This window comes from Microtus pennsylvanicus, chromosome 19 (genome assembly GCF_037038515.1).
Source record: "Microtus pennsylvanicus isolate mMicPen1 chromosome 19, mMicPen1.hap1, whole genome shotgun sequence".
Taxonomy (NCBI): Eukaryota; Metazoa; Chordata; class Mammalia; order Rodentia; family Cricetidae; genus Microtus; species Microtus pennsylvanicus.
Window position 1 is genome coordinate 31,812,773 of NC_134597.1, and position 26,317 is coordinate 31,839,089.

At 42.8% G+C, this 26,317-nt stretch overlaps 1 protein-coding gene across 1 annotated transcript in view; it reads left to right on the forward strand.

Moving 5' to 3' along the window:
• The first annotated feature begins 7,461 nt into the window (after positions 1-7,461).
• Positions 7,462-26,317, forward strand: part of Ift56 (intraflagellar transport 56) — a 55,151-nt gene continuing 36,295 nt past the window's right edge. The window contains exons 1-6 of the mRNA XM_075953533.1: positions 7,462-7,584; positions 8,062-8,199; positions 11,465-11,557; positions 14,060-14,174; positions 17,697-17,746; positions 23,582-23,727. Coding sequence (XP_075809648.1) covers positions 7,582-7,584; positions 8,062-8,199; positions 11,465-11,557; positions 14,060-14,174; positions 17,697-17,746; positions 23,582-23,727 — 545 coding nt within the window. The 5' untranslated portion in view covers positions 7,462-7,581. The remainder of the gene's footprint in view (positions 7,585-8,061; positions 8,200-11,464; positions 11,558-14,059; positions 14,175-17,696; positions 17,747-23,581; positions 23,728-26,317) is intronic.

The following is a 26,317-nucleotide window of genomic DNA, read 5'->3' on the forward strand; positions in this document are numbered from 1 at the left end:
GAGGTTTCCCCTCAGGGGACATGGTCATCTCTTCAGGCACTCATTCTGTAACTGAACATGGTTTTAGGGGCTTACCCTTCCTTGAGTGAGCGTCTCAAGAGCTCGGGTTGTACACATGCTCCATCAACACATTCCTCCTTATTCACCACCAACGCCTTCTCAGACAGCGTCTCACTAGGTGGTCCTGGCTGTCCTGGAACTCTCTATGTAGACCAGGCTGACCTAGAACTATATGTAGACCATGCTAACTCAAACTCAGAGAAACCTACCTGCCTTTGCTCTCCAAGTACTGTAGCTAAAGGCATGTGCTCCTGGTTTTAATCCCCTTTCATTAGAGAAGGCATGTATTAAACTGCTCATTGTTGACCACACATCTATTTCCTTCCTTGGGAAACTCTGTTCTGTTTACATTCTCCAAGTTCTTTACAGGATGTGTCCTTTCGGCTCCCGCTCTTTGCTTTGTTATTACAGTTCTCCAGCTTCTGCTGGCAAATGACTGGGCTCAGCTACAATCCTAGAGGTCCTAGAATCCCCATGGCTGTCAGGGAGTCAACTCGAAGACAGTTCTATGTCCCATCAGTCATGTCCTGCTGAGAAAGTCAGCACTGCGCCTAATGGTGGCCCTGAATGTTGACTCTGCCTCTCTCGGCCTTTTAACATGGCAGAGGTACATTCATGGGCAGCTCTTTGATTCCTGGGTGAGAGTCACACCACCTCAACTCTGGGAAGCAGTTGGCCCATGCTGCCATCAAGTAACTTGCAGCATGCTGCCCACAAACCTCATTCAAGCAGGAACTCTTGAAAGAGACAGAGTCATTTGTGCCACCAACATAAACCAGTAAGCAGTTTCTTAAAGTTTCTTAAAACCACAGAGTTTTTGCTGCTAACGCTGTCAGGAAACCTTCTCTTAAAGGAGCTGCACCTCTGCTTGTTGCCAGGAAATAGGCTGTCTAAAAATATATGGCTACCAAGAAGCTGTATTTGGCTCCCATTTTTGTGGGTCTAGAAGCCCCCCTTCTTAAGCTTTTTTAGGTCTTATGTGGTGTCAGACAGTAGGCACAATTTTGTGGTCAAAGACTGCTTTTGCTTTCCTGGCCTCCCAGACCTGAATAACCACACAGAAACTATGTTAATTACAACACTGTTCTACCTCGCTCTTAAATCTTAAATTGACCCATTTCTATTATTTTGTATTTTACCACGAGGTTTGTGGTTTGTTTCCTCTTGCCTCTTGGGAAGCTACATGGCATCTGCCTCCTTTGGTAGCTATATGGCATCTCTTTGACTCTGCCTACTCTTTCTCTCTATCTCTATTCTGATCCCCTCTACTTTACTCTGTTAAGCCATTGGCCCAAAAAGCTTTATTCATCAACCAATAAAAGCAACACATAGCCAGGTGGTGGTAGTGCCCACTTTTAATCCCAGCACTCAGGAAGCAGAGGTAGGTGGATCTCTGCGAGTTTGAGACCAGCACAGTCTACAGAGTGAGTTACAGGATAGGCTCCAAAGCTCTAAAGAAACCCTGTTTTGAAAAACCAAAGAAAAAAAAAGCAACACATATATAGAAGGACATCCTATATCAGGCACATGCCTTTAATCCCAGCACTCAGGAGGCAGAGGCAGGCAGATCTCTGAGTTGGAGGCCAGCCTGGTCTACAGAGTGAGTTCCGGGACAGGCAGGACTACACAGAGGAAACCCTGTCTTAACAAGGAGAAAGAAAAGCCAGGTGGTGGTGGTGCACGCCTTTAATCCCAGCATTCAGGGGGCAGAGGCAGGTGGATCTCTGTGAGTTCTAGGACAGCCTGATCCACAAGAGCTAGTTCCAGGATAGGCTCCAAAGCTACAGAGAAACCCTGTCTCGAAAAAACAAAAAAGAAGAAGAAGAACAAGAACAACAAGAAGAAGAACAACAAGAACAACAAGAAGAAAGAAAGAAAGAAAGAAAGAAAGAAAGAAAGAAAGAAAGAAAGAGAATTACTGAGTATAGATCACTCATTCTAGAGGACTGTCAAGAGAAAGGAAGGCGTTTTCAGATCACCAGAGGAAGAATTGGCTGTTTCATTGCTTTTAGTTTTGTCTATTATTCTTGGGTTTTTGGTTGTTTTACTTTGTTGATAAATGTTGTTTTACTGGAAGATCTTCGTATATTGAGAGTTCCAAAGACATAAATCTGTGGAGAGCACAAACCTGGAGTTGTAAGGACACTTGGGTTTAGCAAGCAATAGGAATCAGTTAACTACCAATCAGAAGGAGACAACACAGAGTGATTATAATGAGTCAGCTATGCTAAGTCATAGAAATTAAAAGTATATTTACATCTGAGTTGAGTCAGGTGGTATGTACAAAGTCCATACCAAACAGGTGTTCCACTGAGATATGTGTGGGGGAAAAACATTAGTCACATGATCAGGCAGCAGGGGACAGACAGGGAACTTGTCTGAACTTGTGCAGGGGTTAGATTCCTTGGAAGAAATGAATTAGGCAAGGATGATGTTGTTAAATAGAGAAGTAATTTCTAACCGCATAGAAGAGAAAGGTCAGTCATTCTCTCAGTATGTATTTAGATTTCATTGCTGGAACTGAAATGAGGAACTTGAGGCTGCATGCCCTCTGTCTTAGTATGTTTCTATTGCTGCGTGGAGACACCATGACCACAACAACTCTTATAAAAGAAAACATTTAATTAAGTTGGCAGCTTACAGTTTCAGAGGTTTAATCCATTATCATCATTGTGACATGCAGGAAGACATGGTGCTGGAGAATTCTATATCTTTGATCCACAGGCAACAGGAAGTGAACTGTGACACTGGGCGGTACTTTGAGTGTAAGAGACCTCAAAGCCCACCCCCACAGTGATACACTTCCTCCAACAAGGCCACATCTCCTAATAGTGCCACTCCCTGAGATTATAGGGCCAATTACATTCAAACTACCACACCGTCACTTTGGTAACACTTCTTACTGTGCATCAAGTTCAAAAGCAGAAGAAATGGGGATGTTTGCATCCTTGGGTAGGATTAACTTGATGTCTAGAGTAAATCTCCAGTTGGGTTCTGGTGAGTTTTGTCTGCAGGTAAATTGCCTGAGGGACCTGAGTAATATGAAATGACACCATGCTCCCAAATTAGATCATAAAAACATTGTGGCTTCTCTTTTCTTTCCCCTGTGGGAAGTCAAGTCTCAAATGATGTAAACATTCTCGTCATCGAATGGAGAGGTCCATGCAGTGGATAACTAAGTTCTCCCACTGACAGCCAGTGCGATGTTGCACAAGGGGGTGAACCATTTGGAAAGGGCACTTTCAGCCTGAGTCAAGACATCATGTGACAACAGCCTAGACTCACAGCTTGACTGTAGCTTTTTGGGGGGTGTGGCCTTGTGATTTAATGTATGTTTTCCTGATTACTCATACAACCAGTCATTTTCATGTGATAAAATAGAGATAAAACCAATATATAAAACGTCATAATAGGAATGAGCCTTGCAGACAAAGACAGGACCAGGAGCATGCTGCATCTAGGCCAGCGCTTCTCAACCTTCCTAATGCTCCGACCCTTTAATACAGTTCCTCATGTTGTGGTGAAATCCCCTCCAACTATAGAATTATTTTCATTGCTACTTCATAAGTGTGATTTTGCTACTGAGGGATGTCTTAGTTACTGGGGTCATTGGAAATGTGTGCTTTCTGATGATGGCGACCCACAGGTTGAGAACTGCTGATCTAGGACGTTGTGCGTGGTTTGGCAACTTCCTTGAATCTAACACAAGGTAGAACAGGATGGAGGCTATGCTGCAGACTCCAGGACACTAAGTAGGAGGCTAATGGGAATACCAAGCTCTGAACACTTACTAGGCATCCACTACTTTAAATAATAGGAAGACTTAAGCAAAATGTTCCTGTTCATAAGATGGGATATGATTCATCCAGAAAAAGGAATGATGATACTCTCACAACCTAAGTCTAGTCGCTAGAGTCCACATAAAGATGAAAGGAAAGAATCAGCTCCTCAAAGTTGTCTTCTGACCTCAGCTCACAGGTCTGCTCCTGAACCCAGCGCTCATCATCTTCGCTCATCACAGATTAGCAATCCGCCTTTCTCTGCCTCCCCAGATCTTGGATTACAGAGGCGAGCCAAGTCTTTTTTGTAGGTGCTGGAGATCCAAACTCAGGTCCTCATTCTTGTGGGCCAAGGACTTTAATAACTGAGCCATGTCCCAACCCCAAAACATTCTTTTGATAAATATTGATAAATCTAGTGAACAAAAATGAAAAGGCTAACAGCACTTGAATAGAATTACTGTGGTCTCTTGTGGAAACATGGAGTGCTTCCCTGCCCCCGCAAGAGATTTTCTTTTTTCATTTATGGGAAACCATCCTCATGGACAAATGCTTGGAGCTCCTTTTTTTCTGTGCTGGGAATGGAAATCAGGGTCTCACACATGCTAGGCACAGGTTGTAATGCTGAACCAGGCCTCCCCTCCCTGTCAGGCCCTATTTAAACTCTGTAATACCTTCAATTTCCTCAGCAGCTCCCGGCTCTGTCAAGGACAGAGGCATAATTCCCACGCTGGTTTCTGAATGGTTACCAGTATGCACCAGGGTAAATTTTGAGAGACAGAATTTCAAAAAACAAAACAAAATAAAACAAAATAAAAAAAAAAAAAACCTGTTGAGGGACTGGAGAGATGGCTTACCCGTCAGGAACTCTTGCTGTTCTTGTGGAGAAGCAGGGTTTAGTTTCCAACACACACACATAGGGCAGTTCACAACTGACTGTAACTCCCAATTTAGTGAATCTAACACCCTCTTCTGGCTTCTGTGGGTACCTACTAACACAGGCATGTACACATACAATCAAAATGAATAATCTTTAAGAGAATACTGCCTTGAGTTCAAAACTACATTCCTATTTAAAGAATCAAAATCAGATTTCACGGGATACACTCACTATACTCAAATTCACTTTATTTGTGCACGTCAATGGCTTGGGTACAGTTACATGGTAATACAACCATCACAGTCTAGATATGTATTACAGTTCCTTAGAAGACGTTTTTCTCTCCCAACTATCACAATGCTACAAGTCCCAGCTTTGTCTGTCACCCCAGCAGCCAGCGGTCCTGTGCTGATGTTATCACATGCTTTATAACACTAGGTATGAGCTGTTGTCCAGAAGAACTTCTCAAGCACACTCAGGGCCATAGTCTGTCCTTTGTAACTACAGCAAGTCTCAAACAGCCTCTGCAAGGATTCAGAGACGTAAGGCAATACTACACGCTTTCAGAAATCAGGGACCATTTCAACCGATTTAGTAACTTCAGTGGGGTGGCATACAGCATTATCAGTGACACTGACTTTAGACCATAGTAAGAGAGCCCTCTGCTCTGCGTTCTACACCAACTGTACGTTAAACTGTATGTTAGGATCTGCAGGACTGAGTTCTCGTACTCTCTTCTTTATACCATGATGTTTAGAATAGTGAATCTGTACCCAACCAACTTCTCGTCTGTCTGCACACTTGAGTAGGGCTCTGCTCTGCGTGTTTTCCCTTTAGGTCCATAGAGTGTGACAAATTCCAGGTTAAGTGGGTGCCTAAAGCTTGGATTTGTAGACTAAGGGTCCACAGTGATGCCCAAAGCCCTTTCAGTGCAGGTTAAAGGCCTGAGCAGGAGAAGGGATTGAAGGCTGAGAACTGGGGTTAGATCTTACTGCACTGCCACACCCGTCAACAAGTCTGAGAATTCTAAACTGGAGCCCAAACGTCTACATGTTTTATTTGTCAAGGTAGATTGATAAAACATTTTAGTCAATAATTTCCTGCGCTGATTTTGAAATTTTCAATATTTAGTTATGTGGAATATGGTTCTTCCTTGTATGATTTCATTTCTCCTAAATGTTCAGAATAGACAAATTCACAGGGACAGAAAAGAGATAAGCGGCTGACAGAGGCTAAGAGGGAGCAAAATGTTGACTAACTGCTGTACCTTGTAGGTTCCTTCCTCGGGTGATGGAGAATTTAAGCCTGGTAAAGGATACACTGTTATGGATACACTAAAGTCTACTGAGGTGTGCTTTTAAAAGATGACTTTTATAATTATCTGACTAGTTCAACTAAAGTATCTGTCATCTATATCACGACACAAAAAATATCTAAAAATAATTTTGTTGAGTTTTTTTTTACTGAAAATCGAAACATTTCTGAAATTTGTATACAGAAGAATTTTAAGTGGCGTGCTGGTGAATCTGTGCATCTCTGAAGTGTATACATTTGCCTTTTGGTATGTAGCTCTGGATATCGATTGGTTTGCATATATATATAAAAGTGTGTACATAGGACAAAAGTCATTCGCTCTCCAGCAGACTGCAGTTGTGAGGCCAGTCAGGTCTACAAAACGAGTTCCAGGACAGCCAGTTCTGTTACACAGAGAAACCCTGTCTCAAAAAAATGAAAATAAAAACAAACAAAAAATTAGACTGTTGCCGGGCGATGGTGGCGCACGCCTTTAATCCCAGCACTCGGGAGGCAGAGGCAGGCGGATCTCTGGGAGTTCGAGACCAGCCTGGTCTACAGAGCGAGTTCCAGGACAGGCTCCAAAGCCACAGAGAAACCCTGTCTCGAAAAACCAAAAAAAAAAAAAAAAAAAAAATTAGACTGTTAGACTATTCCCCACCTGTAACCTTAACTATGAATGGTTTTGTACTGTTTCAGGATTTGCAATCATGTCTATTTCAAAAAGTTGTTTCTAATTGTCTTGCAACCCTACCTTTGTTTCAAAAGGCTATATGACCATCTTGTTATGACTATCTGTTATGCCCACCTTTCAACTGTGGTTTCTTTCAGGAGGTCGTTATGGCTAACTCGTTATACTTATGTGCTGCTCCTGTAACCCCGCCTATTTTGCCCACCAAATTCCAAATTTGGAAACCCCTACCCCTGCGCTCTATAAAAAACGTGTTTTCCTCACATCTAATGCTGACCTCTTGAAGCCCTCCTTAGGGGGAGTTAGCCCGTGTATAAGAATAAATTTGCTTTAATTAATTTGGCTGCGATGGTTTGGGTCGTGGTCTTTCTCCTCCCATCTTTGGGATTAACAGTGTCTTTAGGAAATGTTTTGGTGCTGCTTCTGCCTCCAAACTACCCTTCGGTTCAGCGGGTACCAGCGGAAGACAAAGACAAAAAGCCAGACAGCCGGCAGCTATATAATTGAACCTAGACAAAACGGAAGTAGTTCTTAAAAATTATCTTCCCAAGAAACTTGCATATGAAATATACTTCCTAATTGCAATAGTAATTCTAAGTCGCCTTTCCCTACATTACATTCCTAAGCAGAGACACAACCACGTTTTCGTCCACAGCACAAAGATCTGCTCCCTTAAGAAGAATGTCTCTTCTAGCGGTGGAAACGCACGGAACCAAGAAGCTGCGAGCACTGGTTCTCGGGCGAGCTCTTGTCATCGAAGGACCAGCCTCCTGACCGCGTTGCCGTGGAGACGGAGCTCGCTGTGTAGATGTGGCAACTGGCCGAGACACAGCCTTTGCTGACTATCTGCGGCAGGGGCTCACGGGACCGACGCCAAGATGGTTAGTAGCTTTGAATAGTAAGGGGGAACTTCAAATAGGTTTTTACCCGGGCTTAGAGCCCCCAGCACACTATTGGATAGAATCTAGGTGTGTCTCCAGGGGCCGATCCCTTTATCCCTGCAGTGTTTCCACAGGGAATAGCGAGGGATGCAAAGAAAAATACCCCGATGCTGTCTTCCCTTCTGTTTCTCCATTTCCGACACCAGATCTGCTTGTGGACAGAGGGAAGACAGAGATGGTAGAAGCTGCGGGAAGCGTTCGTCTCTTGTGGATAAGTAGATGTTGTGGATAAGTAGTTAGAAGTAGTTATTTGGCTCCCCTTTAGTAGAAGGTGATGGCTCTTTTAATAAAATGCGTGTTTAAAAAGAATCTGAATAGACTTACTAGTGTTTGTTGCTAAGGATTTGACTTGTAAATCACAGCGCTCAGTTTAAAGATGACTTTTGAGTTGAACCGTCTTTGCTGCTTGTTTTACAGATGCTTTCAAGAGCCAAACCCGCTGTGGGCGGGGAATCACCGCACAGTGACAAAAGAAAGAAGAAAGGCAGGAAGATTCCAAAACTAGAAGATCTGCTTTCGCAAAGAGATTTCACTGGCGCTATTACTCTTTTGGAGGTAATGTCAAAGAAGGGTTAAGTCTGGTGAATGTTGGTTACTATGCTATTGGAATAGGCGGGTACATTCTGGGGAATCCAAGTAAATACAGCCAGACATGTATTCCAGACTCCGAGTTAACTATAAACCTGATAAAACAGAAAAACTTTTGGACTGGAAAGATGGCTTGAGAGTTTAGAGCACTGGCTGCTCTTCTAGAGGACCTTGATTCCCAGCACCCCCATGTCTGCTCACAACCATTAGTAATGCCAGGGGATCAGAGGTGTTTTGACCTCCTTCAGCACCAGGAATACATATGGGGCATAGAAAGAGATGAAGACAAAACACTCATACACTTAAAACTATTTTTATCTAGTCCCATAGATGGTGAATCTAACCTAAAAATACAACATTACACATAATACAGTGTAAATTCACACATTCTTTGCCTTAATTTCTGAATGATTTATAACTTCTTCCTATAATAGTATTTCGCTTATAAAAATTAAGTGATCATTGGGCCAGGTGGTGGTGGAGCAAACCTTTAATCCCAGCACTCGGGAGGCAGACAGGGAGGCAGGATCTCTGTGAGTTCGAGGTCAGCCTGGTCTAGAGAGCGAGTTCCAGGGCATACTCCAAGGCTACTGAGAAATCCTGTTTCAAAAAACCAAAACAAAACCCCCAAAACAAAACAAAATACAAAAAAAGAAAGAAAAAAAGAAAGAAATTAAGCGGTTGTGCCAGATTTATTTTAAAAATATTGTAAACTCATAAAGAATTTTAACCCTGCATGTCAGTGTCATCTTTTTATCCTTTTCTGGAATCAATGCTGGGGATCAAATTTGGGGCCTCAAGTAAGCATTCTGTCACAGTTCTCCCCCCAGCCCAGCCCCAGCATGTAGACTTCACCTTTTAATATGCATTGGAGGTGCCAAGGATGGTTACTTAGACTTTTGTAGACCTAGGCTCCTGCATTACCAGTGTGAATTCACTAGGTCTGCAGTTGTGCTCAGGAAGCTGCATTTTGGGTACATAGTCTAAGAAGTCCTCCCGACACAAACTGTCCTAGGAGACTGAAGTTGGAGAACCCACGTGTGGAAAGCACAGCAGCGAAGAGTGAAGGGTGCACCAAGGATAAAGTGTTCCGACAGCATGGTCTGCTTGTGCTGCACTGCATTTTCTACTGCTCCTTCAGTGGAACTCTATAGTTCTGCGTCTTTGAAACTGTCCATAGCAATTGCTCTGGTTAGCTTTATGTATGTTTCTCAGTATTCCATACCAAAAATCCCATTTGTCTTACTAGTGCTTTGATATTGAGTCCAGTTGTTTGGCCTTCTTGCGTCAACTCTAATCTTTTGCAGTAGAACTTGAATCTAGCAGTGCAAGTCAGAGGACTGAATATCATATACATGTCCTTTTTTTTCTTCGAGACAGAGTTTCTCTGTGTAATGCTGGCTGCCCTGGAACTCGATCTGTAGACTAGGCTGGCCTTGGACTCAGAGATCCTCATGTTGCTGCCTCCCAGATGCTGGAATTAAAGGCATGCACCCCCTACTCAGCTACATGTCTATTAATTTCTTAAGAATTTATAAAATGATGTGTAGTTGTTTGTTTCGGTGTGTGCATACGTGTGCCTGAATGCAGCTCCCCACAGAAGCCAGAAGAACTGGATCCCCTGGAGCTAGAGTTACAGAAAGTTGTGAACTGTCTTATGAGGGTGCTGGGAGCTACACTTGGGTCCTCTAGGAGAGCAGCAAATGCATAGTACACATAATTCAAAATAAAAATAGCGGGGCTGACTAAAGATGAAAACAAAGCAAAACCAAAACAATACAAAACAAAAAAGCTTAGAGGAGGAGGAGGTTTTTCCGTTTATAATTCCAGGTGACAGCCCACACTGAGAGAAGGCAGGGTAGAAATTTGAAGTCATGCCTGCTCGCAATTCTATACAGTATTACCTCTGTCCAAGGAACTCAGTTTTCAACCAAAGAAGCACTGTACTGTTTTTTTTTTTGCTGTTGTTTTTGTCATTATTGTTGTTTTGAGACAAAGTCTCTACGTAGACCAGGCTGGCCTTAAACAATAGAGCAGGCTGGTCTTAAACTCATAGAGTTCCACCTGCCTCTGCCTCCTAAGTGCTGGAATTAAGGACATGGTCCACCATGCCCAGCTGCCTACATTGCTTTGCTCAGGGTCTTTATCACAGCAATGGAAATGATAGTAGGGCACGTGGTAATTGAGAACCCTTCTCAATTCTTTCCTCTGCAGTAAAACTCCTTTTTTTGTTAGGTGAGAAATTCTTAGGTTTTTGTAGTGGACACAAAGAAGACTATCTCTGTACACCTTTAACTCATCTGGTCTGTAAACTAGCCCTATCAAGCACTCATCTGGTCTGTAAACTAGCCTGATCCAGCTAATAGGATGTTTTCCATTAGGAGCTATTCATTAATGCATGTGTGCTAATAGGATAAGATGGATGTGTAATATTGAATACAGTAGAACCCAGTGATGGGAGCCTGTGCTTTGGAGGCAGATGTGAATTTAAGTCCCCATTCCCACAGGGACAGAGGCTGACAGTGCTATCTGAGAACCATTGCTTGGCCTCTAACCTTCAGTTATTTGGCTTTAAATGTTTGGGTTTTTTTTTTTTTGAGACAGGGTCTCTTTGGTAGCCCTGGCTTCCCTGGAACTCACTCTGTAGACTAGGCTGGCCTAAAACTCACAGAGATCCTCATGCCTCTGCCTCCCGAATGCTAGAATTAAAGGCATGCACCACCACTGCCCAGCTTGCTTTAAATGTTTTACATAATTCTTGAACATCATCCAGAATTATTACATAACTCACATACTTTCTGGAATAAGGTGCTAACAAACACAGAAAAACAAATCGAACGTATCTGAAACAAAGGATTTCTGTGACAAGTAGGTGATAGCTGACACCTGTCAATGGAGGTGTCATTGACCTGCATATGGTTCAGCTTCTGTTGTTTACCATTTTACCTGTTTATCAGCCACTCAGCATACCTTTAAAAAATAAAAACAAGCCAGGTGGTGGTGGCACACGTCTTTAATTCCAGCACTCAGGAGGCAGAGGCAGGCAGATCTCTGTGAGTTTGAGGCCAACCTGGTCTAGAGAGTAAATTCCAGGACAGCTAGAGCTGTTACACAGAGAAACCCTGTCTCAAAAAGCCAAAACAAACAAACAAATAAATAAGTAAGTAAAAGCCAAAGCATTTACTATTAAAATATTTTTTCCTGATTTTTTTCATGATATTTTATTATGAAGTTCAAACGTCATGTCGGGGAGCAAGAAGACGACACTAACTTGTGGATTGGATACTGTGCTTTTCACCTGGGTGACTACAAGAGAGCTTTGGAGGTCAGTGGAGACAAAGTCAAGTGGTGTCTAAGATGACATTATACGGTACATTCTCATAGTAACAGCAGAAGGAAATAATGCAGATGGAAACAGAGGAAAGGGAAAGAAATTGGCCTATCTGCTTTCCCCAGTCCTACGTCTTTTAATTAAAACCTCACTGACCCTAAGGTACGGATTCAGAGAGAGGTGGGGACGGTAACAGCACTCATGTGATATTGTTGTGGGAGTCTTTCTGGAATAAGCACTCTGACACCAGTGAGGAAATGTCCCGGGCAGACTGAAGCCAGCACACTTCTGAGAGGTCCAGTGTGCATTCTCGTTTCATACTCCAAAACTGTAAGGGTGCAGGTAAGTGAGCGAGTTTCACAGATACTGCGATGGCTGTCAGTGGCTGTCAGCAGGTTGTTAGGGGCAACAACAGCCCATGATTTCAGTGTGTGGCAGATGGCTGCGCAAGCCGTGCTTTAAGTAGATCACTAAATAAATAAGATAAATAAGATCTTCTCTAACTTATTCTACTTCAGTATGAACGTTTAAGGGAAAACGCCTGTGGGTGGGAGTGTTTAGAGGGTGTGCAGTGGGAAGTCAGAAGGTAGAGAAGGAGGAGGGAGTGTTTAGAGGGTGTGCTGTGGGAAGTCAGAAGGTAGAGAAGGAGGAGGGAGTGTTTAGAGGGTGTGCTGTGGGAAGTCAGAAGGTAGAGAAGGAGGAGGGAGTGTTTAGAGGGTGTGCAGTGGGAAGTAAGAAGGTAGAGAAGGAGGAGGGAGTGTTTAGAGGGTGTTCAGTGGGAAGTCAGAAGGTAGAGAAGGAAGAGGGAGTGTTTAGAGGGTGTGCAGTGGGAAGTAAGAAGGTAGAGAAGGAGGAGGGAGTGTTTAGAGGGTGTGCAGTGGGAAGTCAGAAGGTAGAGAAGGAGGAGGGAGTGTTTAGAGGGTGTGCAGTGGGAAGTCAGAAGGTAGAGAAGGAGGAGGGAGTGTTTAGAGGGTGTGCAGTGGGAAGTCAGAAGGTAGCTGGAAGAGGAGCTGGGGCTCAATCAAAAGGATCAATGAATGCGCTTTAGAGAAACCTGCTAATTTGTAACTTAATTTAAAAAGATAAGCTGGGGCGGGGGGGGGGGGGGGTGTGGCTGGAGAGATGGCTCGGTGGTTAAGAGCACTGACTGCTCTTCCAGAGGTCCTGAGTTCAATTCTCAGCAACCACATGGTGGCTCACAGCCATCTGTAATGAGATCTGGTGTCCTCTTCTGGCCAGCAAGCATATAGACAGACAGAACACTGTACATATAATAAATAAATAAATCTTTAAAAAAAAAAAAGATAACCGAGTGGTGGTGGTGCACAATTTTAATCCCAGCACTTGGGAGGCAGAGGCAGGTGGATCTCTGTGAGTTTGAAGCCAGCCTGATCTAAAGAGCAAGTTCCAAGACAGCCAGGGCTTTTACACAGAAAAACCCTGTCTCAACATGCCCCCCAATTTTTTTAAACAATAAAGAGACAGATATTTATAGATATACAAACTAAAATGCTTGTATAAAACCCACAAAACAGCCGGGCGGTGGTGGCGCACGCCTTTAATCCCAGCACTCGGGAGGCAGAGGCAGGCGGATCTCTGTGAGTTCGAGACCAGCCTGGTCTACAAGAGCTAGTTCCAGGACAGGCTCCAAAACCACAGAGAAACCCTGACTCAAAAAACCAAAAAAAAAAAAAAACCCCACAAAACAAAGAACATGTGTAGCATTCCAATATAATGTCTGAGTATTTAATATATTTGTTAGTATTATTTTTGTATAATGGAAGTTATTATTATGAAATAGTTTTTAATTAAACTCCAAAAATAACTTTATAGAAAGGAGAAAGACTCTCCCTATATGATCTGGCATGTGAGTCTGTATCTTATTTGCCCTTTTACATGTGTGCTAGAGACCAGTATTAGCATGAGACTGGACTCAGGGCCCTCACATGCCAGGTGGGTGTTTTGCCATCGAGTATTTCTTATTTCTTTAAAATTTTTTTGATTTATTTACTTTATTTTGTGGGCGTGAGTATTTTGCTTGCATGCGTGTATGTGAACCAGGTGCATGCTTGGAACCTGCAGAGTCCAGAAGGGGACACTGGATCTCCTGGAACTAGAGTTACAGCTGACTTTAAACCATCTTGTGGGTTCTGGGAATCGAACCTGTGTCCTCTGTAAGAACAGCCAGTTCTCTTAGCCTTCTCTCCAGAAGCCCCATCTGTATGTCTTTTTAAGTTAGCAAAACTATTGCAGTTGTTTTAATTTCTGAAGGGTTCTAAGACATATTAGCAGTGAGGAGGAAACAAAGCGTAAGTTCTGTGTACAGGAGCCCTGCTGGGCGGAATCACAAGGAGCCTAACCTCTTCTGGCAGGGGACGGGGGAGGAGATGTGGATCCCAAAGTGTCAGCTGCTCTCTCTGTGAGAACCTCCTTCATTGTAGAAAGTGGACAGTTGCTTTACTGTCAAGTGAGGCCGTCACCTGCTGTCTGTTTCAGGAATATGAAAACGCAACCAAGGAGGAAAACTGCAACCCAGAAGTGTGGGTAAACTTGGCCTGCACCTACTTTTTTCTTGGGATGTATAAACAAGCAGAAACTGCTGGGTTTAAAGGTAAAATGGGCTTTTTATATTCATTTTTGCCATAATATCTCTGTCCGTTGTTACATCTCCTACTCTGTCTATGATCAGGGTTTGCCATGTGCCTGTATTTATTTTTGGTTATAAAGCGTGTGTCTTATAGATATGTCAATTTACAGCTGAAGCTTTGTTTTATTTTTAATTCCAATCTGAAAATCTCTGTTTTTTTTTTCTGGGTGCTGGAGGCTTAGCCCAGACTGACCCAGTGCTTGTTGGCCAAATACTCTACCACAGAACTAAACTTCAACTCCAACACTAGATTTGAGAGGTATTCAGAACACCTCAAGTAGTGGATTTGATCAGTTCTGTCTTTAAAGAGAGTTAGTTACCTTATCCTCACCCTTTGTCCCTTGCCCCAACACGAGAGACAAGCAGATGAGAGAAGAAAGGGAGCAAGGTGTCTTACAAGGCCCCACAGGTGGACTTGAGATGAGGGTGTGTTTAGGAGCCTCAGGTCAAGCTGCTGGACTGTGGGGTTTACTGCTCACAACGAGAAGCCGGAAAAGCTGGCCTAAAGATCCTCGCCTGGAGAGTCCAGCAGGCTTCGCTTTGACCTTAGGAACCTGTCGGAGCAATCTTAGAAGAATTGTATTCAGACTTGCAAGTAAGAGGGAGGGGCACAGAAGAAAAAAATAAGGATAATAAGAACACAAATCAAATGGAATATAAGGAAATATAGAGAAAGTGGGCAAGGGAATATTGATTAACATACTGTTAGGAAGGTGGCGGTAGTGTCACAAGCCTTTATTCCCAGCACTCAGGAGGCAGAGGCAGGTGGATCTCTGTGAGTTCGAGGTCAGCCTGGTCTACAAGAGCTAGTTCTAGGACAGGTTCCAAAGCTACAGAGAAACCCTGTCTCAAAAAATCAAAAAAAAAAAAAAAAAAAAAAGACTGGAATTTGGGAGGTTCCAGCCTTTTTTCTTGGTGACTGTTTAAGGGTGGCACTTATCTGTGGTTAGTAGGTCCCTGAAGTAGAGAGGACTGGTATCTAGGAAAACGTGACAGTATAATTCCGGAATTAGGAGAATGTGGGAGTGTAATTCTAGGGAAGGAGATTTCAGGAGGAATTGAGAAAGAACACTGGGGTGAGCAGAAAACTGGGTGGCAGCATGTGTGCTCTGAGGTGACACGCAGTGTGTGAGTCAGTGTGTGCTCTGAGGGGACACGCAGTGTGAGTCAGTGTGTGCTCTGAGGTGACACGCAGTATGAGTCAGTGTGTGCTCTGAGGGGACACGCAGTGTGAGTCAGTGTGTGCTCTGAGGGGACACGCAGTGTGAGTCAGTGTGTGCTCTGAGGGGACACGCAGTGTGAGTCAGTGTGTGCTCTGAGGTGAAACGCAGCGTGTGGGTCAGTGTGTGCTCTGAGGTGAAACGCAGCGTGTGGGTCAGTGTGTGCTCTGAGGTGAAACGCAGCGTGTGAGTCAGTGTGTGCTCTGAGGTGAAACGCAGCGTGTGGGTCAGTGTGTGCTCTGAGGTGACAGGCAGCGTGTGGGTCAGTGTGTGCTCTGAGGTGACAGGCAGTGTGGGTCAGTGTGTGCTCTGAGGTGACAGGCAGCGTGTGGGTCAGTGTGTGCTCTGAGGTGACAGGCAGTATGGGTCAGTGTGTGCTCTGAGGTGACACGCAGTGTGGGTCAGTGTGTGCTCTGAGGTGACACGCAGTGTGTGTGGTCAGTGTGTGCTCTGAGGTGACACGCAGTGTGAGTCAGTGTGTGCTCTGAGGTGACACGCAGTGTGTGAGTCAGTGTGTGCTCTGAGGTGACACGCAGTGTGGGTCAGTGTGTGCTCTGAGGTGACACGCAGTGTGGGTCAGTGTGTGCTCTGAGGTGACACGCAGCGTGGGTCAGTGTGTGCTCTGAGGTGACACGCAGTGTGTGCTCTGAGGTGACACGCAGTGTGAGTCAGTGTGTGCTCTGAGGTGACACGCAGCGTGGGTCAGTGTGTGCTCTGAGGTGACACGCAGTATGAGTCAGTGTGTGCTCTGAGGTGACACGCAGTATGAGTCAGTGTGTGCTCTGAGGTGACACGCAGTGTGGGTCAGTGTGTGCTCTGAGGTGACACGCAGTGTGGGTCAGTGTGTGCTCTGAGGTGACATGCAGCGTGTGGGTCAGTGTGTGCTCTGAGGTGACACGCAGTGTGGGTCAGCGTGTGCTCTGAGGTGACAGGCAGCGTGTGGGTCAGTGTGTGCTCTGAGGTGACACGCAGTATGGGTCAGTGTGTGCTCTGAGGTGACACGCAGTGTGTGAGTCAGTGTGTGCTCTGAGGTGACACGCAGCGTGGGTCAGTGTGTGCTCTGAGGTGACACGCAGTGTGGGTCAGCGTGTGCTCTGAGGTGACACGCAGTGTGGGTCAGTGTGTGCTCTGAGGTGACATGCAGCGTGTGGGTCAGTGTGTGGACAGCGCAGAGGTGGGCTGCACCGTGTGGGTGTGTGAAGCCTTGTGTGGGACACACAGCAGTATCAGGTAGAAGTAGAGAACAGAACCATAAGACAAGCCTCCTCTGGCTCTCCTGTGGGACTGCCCCTGCAGGTGGGCCAGACTGGTTATTCTAGCAAACACACACAGCTAGAGAAGGATTTGTGGCGGCCCACCTGAGCCTCATCTCATTCCGGCAAGGGACTAACTTTCATAGACTATTGATTTAGTTTTTATTTTTATGTGAGTGCTTTGCTTGAATGGGCTCTTGGTGGCCAGAAGAGAGCCCAAGATCTCCTGAAACAGGAGTCTGTAAACTTGTGAATGCTTGGAACTGAACCTGGATCCTCTGCAAGAGCAGCAAGTGCTCTTAACCTCTGAGTCATTTCTTCTATTGCTGTGGGATAATGCTCTTGTATCCTGTAAAGATTCATCACTAATATTGGTTTAATAAAACGTTGATTAGCCAGTAGCCAGGCAGCAAATATAGTCTGGTAAGACTAGGAGAATTCTGGGAAGAGGAAAGGCTCAGTCTGCAGTTGTTACCCAGATGCAAAGGAAGCAAGATGAAAATGCTACACTGTGCGGGACCACTGGCAGTGGCACCAGGATTTGTCCCTTCTGCCTGTGTTGGCATTTTGGAACCCATTCTCTTTGGATGGATACCTTGCACAGCCTAGATATAGTAAGTAGGGAGGGCCTTGGTCCTTCCTTAAAGCAATGTGCCTTACTCTCTCTGAGGAGTGGATGGGATGGGAGGAGGTGAGGGAGTGGGAACTGGGATTGGTATGTAAAATAAAAAAAAATAGTTTGTTTTCTTTTTTTAGAAAAAGAAAATGCTGCATTGAGAAAAAGTACCAAGCCATATGACTAAAATTGGATAAGAATTATGGGTTAATCTAAATTGTAAGAGCTATTTAATAATAAGCCTGAGCTAATAAATCTAACAGTTTATAATTAATATAAGCCTCTGTATGTTTCTTTGGGACTGAACAGTTGCGGGACTAGGTGGGACAGAAACTTCTGTCTACAAACTATGGGATTCTTTACCAAGCAACATGCTTTTTTTTTTTTTCTTTTACAGCTCCAAAAAGCCGGCTCCAAAACCGCCTGTTGTTCCATCTGGCTCACAAGGTATTCATATTCTCACTTCACACCACTTGCTTTAAAATCATTTTCCCTTTTCTTCCTTTGCCAACAGTGATGGAAAATATTTAATAGACATTTCTGTTAATGTTACTAAATTGTCTTACAGAAAGTTAATCAAGTCATTGACAAGTAGCAAAAAATTTATTCAGTTCATTTAAAAATTTCACAATATAATTTTTGTTATTATCTTACAGTGTTAAGAATTAAACTCAGGGTTGGAATGTGGTGGTGCACACCATTAACCCCAGCACTTAGGAGGCAGAGACAGGCAGATCTCTCTAAGTGTGAGGCCAGCCTGGTCTACAGAGTGAGTTCTAGGATGTTCAGGGCTATTATACAGAGAAACCCTGTCTCAAAAAATTAACAACAACAATGAAAAGAATTAAACCCAGGGTCTGTGCATGTTGGGCAAATGCTCTGCCACTGAGCTATATCCAGTGCCTTTGGCTTTTTGAGACCAAGTCTTGCAATGTTGTACAAGCTGAACTGAAACTTGCTGCAAAGCTAAAGATGACCTCAAACACGTAGGCCTCCTGCCTTAGCCTCCCAGTGCTGGGGTTAAAGACATGCACCACCACACCCAGGTCCAGGGCTGTGTCTGACTGCTTGTTTCCATTTGTCCCAAATGACCAGAATTCTGTCTTCTCGCCTTTCTTGTATTCGTCTTGTATTGGTTTTTAAAATCCCATATTTGTCCTCCGTTAGCGTGCTACTCTGCATATTTTATAGTACTTTGGCAGTTCCTATAGCAGATGCCATTTACATTATTGACGTTCTTTTGGTTGTTGAGGGTTTTCTTTTGTTTTTGTTTGTTTGTGGTTTTCAATACAAGGTTTCTCTGTGTAGCCCTGGAACTCATTTTGTAGATCAGGTTGGCCTCAAACTCTAGATCCACCTGTCTCTGCCTCCCGAGTGCTAGGATTAAAGGTGTGCTCCACCACCACCCAGCCTATATTATTTTTTGAGGATATTTCTATTTTTTTCTTTTTCTTTTCTTTTCTTTTCTTTTTCTTTTCTTTTCTTTTTTTTTTTTTGAGACAGGATTTCTCTGTAGCTTTGGAGCCTGTCTTGGAACTAGCTCTTGTTGCCCAGGCTGACCTTGAACTCACCGACATCTGCCTACCTCTGCCTTCCGAGTGCTGGGATTAAAGGTGTGCTCCACCACCATTTAGGAGAGAAAATTTCTTATTAATCTTCCTGTAGCCATGTCTACTCACTTATTAAATCCATCTATTTAGATCTTTTTTTTATTGATACTTATTAATACATTTCTCTCTGCTCCCCTTCCTGCCTCTCCCATCCCCCCTCCAACCCTCCCCCAAGGTCCCCATGTTCCCAATTTACTCAGGAAATCTTATCTTTTTCTACTTTCTACTTCCCATGTAGATTAGATCTATGTAAGTCTCTCTTAGGGTCCTCATTGTTGTCTAAGCTCTCTGGGATTGTGGTTTGTAGGCTGGCTTTCTTTGATTTATGTTCAAAAACCACCTATGAGTGAATACATGTGATAATTGTCTTTCTGTGTCTAGGTTACCTCACTCAAAATAATGTTTTCTAGCTCCATCCATTTTCCTGCAAAATTCAAGCTGTCTTTATTTTTTTCTTCTGTGTAGTATTCCATTGGGTAATTGTACCACATTTTTCTTATCCATTCTTTGATCAAGGGGCATTTAGGTTGTTTCCAGGTTCTAGCTATGGCAAACAAAGCTGCTATGAACATAGTTGAGCACATGTCCTTATGGCACAATTGAGCATCCTTTGGATACATACCCAAAAGTATGTATCCAAATACTTTGCTGGGTTTTGAGGAAGATTGTTTCCTAATTTTCTGAGAAATCGCCACACTGACATCCAAGGGGGTTGTACCAACTTGCATTCCCACCAGCAATACCGGAGTGTTCCCTTTTCCCCACAACCTCTCCAGCATAAGTTGTCATCAGTGTTTTTGATCTTGGACATTCTTACAAGTGTTAGATGGAATCTCAGAGTTGTTTTGATTTGCATTTCTCTGATTACTAAGGATGTTGAACATTTCCTTAAGTGTCTTTCAGCCATTTTAGATTCCTCTGTTGAGAGTTCTCTGTTTAGGTCTGTATTCCATTTTTTTTTTATTGGATTATGCGTTCTTTTGGTGTCCAATTTCTTGAGTTCTTTGTATATTTTGGAGATCAGATCTCTGTCTCATGTGGGATTAGTGAAGATACTTCCCCATTCTAGATTCATCTGTTGAGAGTTCTCTGTTTAGGTCTGTATTCCATTTTTTTTATTGGATTATGTGATCTTTTGGTGTCTAATTTCTTGAGTTCTTTGTATATTTTGGAGATCAGCCCTCTGTCTGATGTGGGGTTAGTGAAGATTTTTCCCATTCTGGAGGCTGTCGTTTTGTCTTGTTAACCGTGTTCTTTGCTTTACAGAAGCTTTTCAGTTTCAGGGGGTCCCATTTATTAATTGTTTCTCTCAGTGTCTGTGTTGCTGGGCTTATATTTAGGAAGTGGTTTTCTGTGCCAATGCATTCAAGTGTACTTCCCCCTTTCTCTTCTATAAGTTTCAGTGTGGCTGGCTTTATGTTGAGGTCTTTGATCCATTTGGACTTGAGTTTTGTGCATGGTGATAGATATGGGTCTATTTTCATTCTTCTACATGTTGATATCCAGTTATGCCAGCACCACTTGTTAAACGTGCTTTATCTTTTCCATTTGAGATATTTTGCTTTTTTATCAAAGATCAGGTGTTCAAAGATGTGTGGATTGACATCCGGGTCTTCTATTTTGTTCCATTGGTCCTCCTGTCTGTTCTTATGCCATTACCAAGCTGTTTTCAGTACTGTAGCTCTGTAGTAGAGTTTGAAATCAGGGATTGTGATGCCTCCAGAAGTTCTTTTATTGTACAGGATTGTTTTGGCTATTCTGGGTTATTGTTCTTTTGAGGTTTTTGAAGAATTTTGCTTGGTTTGATGGGCATTGTGTTGAATATGTAGATTGCTTTTGGTAAGATGGCTATTTTTACTATGTTAATTCTGCCTACCCAAGAGCATGGGAGATCTTTCCACTTCTTGGTGTCTTCTTCAATTTCTTTCTTCAAAGATTTAAAGTTCTTGTCATACAAGTCTTCCACTTGTTTGGTTAAAGTTACTCCGAGATATTTTATGCTATTTGTGGTTATTGTGAAGGGTGTTGATTCTCTGATTTCTTCCCCAGCTTTTGTAAATGGAGCGGTGGCCCGCTTCCCGCTGCCCGGTTTCCGGCTAGCTTTACCTGAAATAATTACATGGAAACTGTATTCATTTAAACACTGCCTGGCCCATTATATTTAGCCTCTTCTTGGCTAACTCTTACATCTTAATTAACCCATTTTTAATAATCTGTATATCACCACGTGACTGTGGCTTACCAGGATGAGTCTAACCTACATCCATCTCGGAGAGGAGAGCCATGGCGTCTGCCACACTGCCTTCTTTCTCCCAGCATTCTGTTCGGTCTATTCCACCTATCTAATTCTGCCCTATCAAAAAGCCAAGGCAGTTTCTTTATTTAACCAATGAAAGTAACACATAGACAAAAGACGCTCCTACATCACCCAGCCCTTTTATCATCAGAAGGAGGGCTTCTGATTTTTTTTTTAATTTATTTATTTATTAAAGATTTCTGTCTCTTCCCCGCCACCGCCTCCCATTTCCCTCCCCCTGGCTTCTGATTTTTTTGAGTTAATCTTGTATCCTGCTACATTGCTGAAGGTGTCTATGAGTTGTAGAAGTTCCTTGGTAGAATTTTTGGGATCACTTATATAAACTACCATATCATCAGCAAACATCTACTTATCTTAATTTTGGTTGTGATAGAGCATTTATCTGGCATGCATGAAGCCCAGACTTTGTTCTCCAGTATCACATAAGCACATGTCTACAAATGTACATACATACAACACATACCTGTAGCATATCTGTGATCAAACTTCAAATCCATTTCAGAATTTATTTATTTACATTTTTTGCTTTTTTTTTAGACATGGTTTCTGTGTAGCACTGGCTACCCTGGAACTTGATCTTTAGACCAGGTTGGCCTTGAACTCACAGAGATCCACCTGCCTCTGCCTCCCGAGTGCTGAGATTAAAAGTGTGCGACATCACTGCCTGGCCAGAATGTAATCTCTTTTAGAGACAAAGTTGGGTTTATTAACTGTAGAAACAAAGGGAGAGAGTAAGAAAACATAAGCATAAAACGCACTTCCTATAGAACAAGTGCGGGCTTCTCAAGGGAGAGACTTAGAGTGATGTCATGGTGTGTCTAAAGTTTGATAAGAAATCTTTCTCTGACGTTATGACCAAGGAAACTCTTAGAAAAGACAGTATTTTTGTGGGGGGGGGGGTTCTGCAGTGTCACAAGGTTAGTTTGTGATCATCATGGTGAAGGCAGGCAGGCATGGCACTGCAGTGTATCTGAGAGCTTTACATCTTGATCAGAGACAGCAGACAGGCAGGCAAAGACCTGGCTCGGGCTTGTGAAACCTCGAAACTCACCCCTAGCCACACACTCACTCAAAGCCACACCCACTCCAACAAGGCCACATCTCCTTATCCATCCCAAACAGTTCCACCAAGCGGGGGATTAAGCATTCAAACTTGAGCCTGTGGGGGCCACTCTCATTCAGACCACCACACCCACTGAGGGCAGTTCTCTTTAGTCCTTGGTTTTTGAGACAGATCCTTTAAAGGAAAGAGTTAAGGAAGCAGGAGAGATGGTAGAGCTGTTAAGAATACTGGTTGCAAAGGGCCTGTGTTTAGTTCCCAGAACCCATGTGGCAGCTCAGTTACAGTTCTCTAGTTCCAGAGGATCCAGCGTCCTCTTTTGTCCTTCATGGCACTGAATGCACATACATATAGGTGATTCTGGGGATCACCTATACATTTAAAAATAAGATAAATAAATCTTTTTAAAAAATAAAAAGTTTTGGGGGCTGGAGAGATGGCTCAGTGGTTAAGAGCATTGCCTGCTCTTCCAAAGGTCCTGAGTTCAATTCCCAGCAACCACATGGTGGCTCACAACCATCTGTAATGAGGTTTGGTGCCCTCTTCTGGCCTGCAGACATAACACACAGACAGAATATTGTATACATAATAAATAAATATTTTTTTAAAAAAAGTTTTGAATCATCAGGAAGGAGTGAAGAATGGTTTGTATCAAGAGTTACTTACAAAATATATCAGTTTGATCCTATGTATAAACAAAGGCAGTTGTTATTTATAGCTACCTTTTAATAAAATAAGCATAAAAATTAAATTCTGATAGCCTGAAACAACAACCACATGTAGTAACTGAAGAGACGATAAAAACAGAAAATTAAATATTGTACTCATGAAGTTACATGATGACAAATACATTTTGGTTACATACTTTACCAAAGAAAAAGAAATACAACTGGGCAGTGGTGGCGCATGCCTTTAATCCCCGCACTTAGGAGGTAGAGGCAGGCAGATCTATGTGAGTTCAAGGCCAGCCTGATCTACAAGAGCTAGTTCAGGGACAGGCTCCAAAGCTACAGGGAAACCCTGTCTTGAAAAACCAAAGAATGGGAAAGAATTGTTAAGTGGTGAGGGCAAAGAAATATAAGGCAGAAATATAAAGCGAAGAAATGAGTAGGGTGTTGATATCAAGTAATAAATCATAACTGTAACTTAGGACCTTCCCACTGCCAAGACTTCATCTCCAGAGATGACACACATACCTTCCCTACAACAGGACCAAAGAGACACAGAGGCCTCTGTCACTGAGATCCTCTCTCATATGAGTGTGACTCTGTGCATGTCTTTTCTTACCATTGTAGTTTAATGATGAGAAGAAATTGATGAACTTTCATCAGAATCTTCAGGATATTAAAGAAGACCAGCTTAGTTTGGCCTCAATCCACTATATGCGATCCCATTACCAAGAAGCTATTGATATATACAAGCGGATACTGCTGGATAACAGGTCTGTGCTCTTTCCTGCCGTCATTGAAATCTTTTGTATTTAATTTGGTTAAGAACCTAGTGTCCTCTGGACCTAGTACCACCACATATTCAAGGCTCTTTCGTTGCTGATCTGACGAGGTTAAAAACTCCATGGATATTGTTCATATCAGACTGTCTCCACCCTTTTTCTTTTGTTGCTTTCATTTTTAATTTTACTATTTTATGTGTATTGTGTTTCACCTGCAAGTATGTACACCAAATGTGTGTCTGGTATCTGCGGAGGTGTTACATGTGACTGTGTGCTACCATGTGGGTGCTGAGAACTGAATTTGGGTGCTCTGGGAAAGGAGCCAGTTTTCTTAACCATTGGGCCTTCTCTCCAGCCCCTTGTTTTCTGAGACAGGTTCTCACTTTGTAGCTGTCCTGGACCGCTTGTGTAGGCCAGGTTGGCCTGAGTTTACAGAGAGCCACCTGCTTCTTCCTTCCAAGTACTAGGATTAAAGGCATGTGCCTTTTTCAATACCATTTCTTCTTTGTAATGAGCCTGTTTTGAAAGTTTTCCCTCCCAATTTTCCAGAGAATTTATATACTGACATATTTACTGATAACTTTGTGTGTGTTTATATAAAATGAGTGTGGTTTTATATAAATTGAATGTTTTTTCACCCTCTCATAAGAATCATTTTCTACCCATTGGAAATGATAATGCAGTTTTTGAAAAATTATGGCCTTGGAGGAAGAAAAATTATAACAAATATAAGGATTCATATATATGTCAATGCCATAATGAAATCTTTTACTTTGTATGCTATATTTAAAAATTATGATAATTTATAAAATAGTAACAAAAGAATACATTATTTAAGGCTGGACATGACAGCATACTGTAATCGTATTAGACTACTAGCATGCTAGGCAAGATTGCCTACTAGGGCAATAGTGGTTTAAATGTTAGGGGGCAACCACCTGCTTTCTGATTGGATTTGAAGCCTGTTCCTTAGGGAAAATTCATTTAAAGTACTATAAAACTGGCTAAAAGCCCATGACTAGGGGCTGGAAAGATAACTGGCTGCTCTTCTAGAGGTCCTGAGTTCAACTCCCAACACCCACATGGTAGGTTAAAACCGTGTGATGAGATCTGGTGCTTTCTTCTGGCCTGCAGTCATACATGCAGGCAGAACACTAAATATATAATAAATAAATAAATACATCTTAAAATAAAAACCCATTACTATAAAAGTCATTGGCCCTAGTAGAGAAGCTACTGCTGTTTTTTTTAAAAAAATTATTTATTTATTTATTTATTTATTTATTTATTATGTATGCAATATTCTGTCTGTGTGTGTGCCTGCAGGCCAGAAGAGGGCACCAGACCTCATTACAGATGGTTGTGAGCCACCATGTGGTTGCTGGGAATTGAACTCAGGACCTTTGGAAGAGCAGGCAATGCTCTTAACCTCTGAGCCATCTCTCCAGTCCCCTACTGCTGTTTTTCTAAAGGGACATGATGCACCTCTTAAATTGCATTTTGAATGTTTATGTTTATACCCATAGATTAAGTGCTACTGTCAGCTTGGCCAAAAAACTCCTTTTAGTGTGTGGCATTAACTATAGATACTCATAGCAAGTCAAAAAGGTTTTCTCTAAGTGAAACATCTTTATCACTCCCTCAAAGGCTCAGAGAGCATTAAGGAAGAGAGAGTGGAAAGAATATAAGAGGAAAGGGTGATAGTTGAAGAACACACTGGCTTCTGGGCATTCTTGAATATGCAGCACCATGATTCTTTGCACAAGATTGGGCCTTTATCATTCCAAGGTGGAAGAGGGGGTGCTCACAAAACCCTGTCCTTCTCTGAGGACTTATAGACAGTTAATAGTTGCTGGGGAAGAGAGGCTTATGAGACTTCACCTGAGGAGACAGAAGCAGTTAATAGTGCTTGCAGGAGAGGGGGAAATTTTCTACAGTAGTTATGTGTAGGCAGAAGTTTCTGTCCCACCAGCAGCTTCCAAATGAACACACTTAGGCGTACATTAATTATAAATGCTTGGCCAATAGCTCAGGCTTGTTACTAGTTAACTCTTACATTTAAATTAACCCATATTTCTTACCTATGCTTTGCTATGAGGTTTGGTACCTTTTCTCAGTGCGGCATACCCATCTTGCTTCTTTCTGTCTCCGCTGGTGACTTCCAGACTCCATCCTTCTTCCTCCCAGCATTCTCAGTTTAGCTCTCCCACCTAACCTTATCCTGTTCAGCTATTAGCCAGTCAGCTTCTTTATTAAACCAGTCTCAGCAACATATATTTGCTCAGTGTAAAGGAATATTCTACAGCTATGTACACGCTGGAAGGCATGCTCCTATAAATAACCCCTTACCCTTGCCTCTATAAGTAACCCTAATTAAATTCATTGGCTCACACACACATATGAAGACATATAAAAGGGAGACTGGTAGAAAAGAGGAAGGGATGAGTGGGAGTGGGAAGGGCATAAGAGAGTATAAAGGGGGGGTGAATAGCTCAAAATACATTATATGTATATTTGAAAATGACACAAACCAGTTAGCATGTATAATACATGCTAATAAAAACTTTTATAAAAGAGAAAT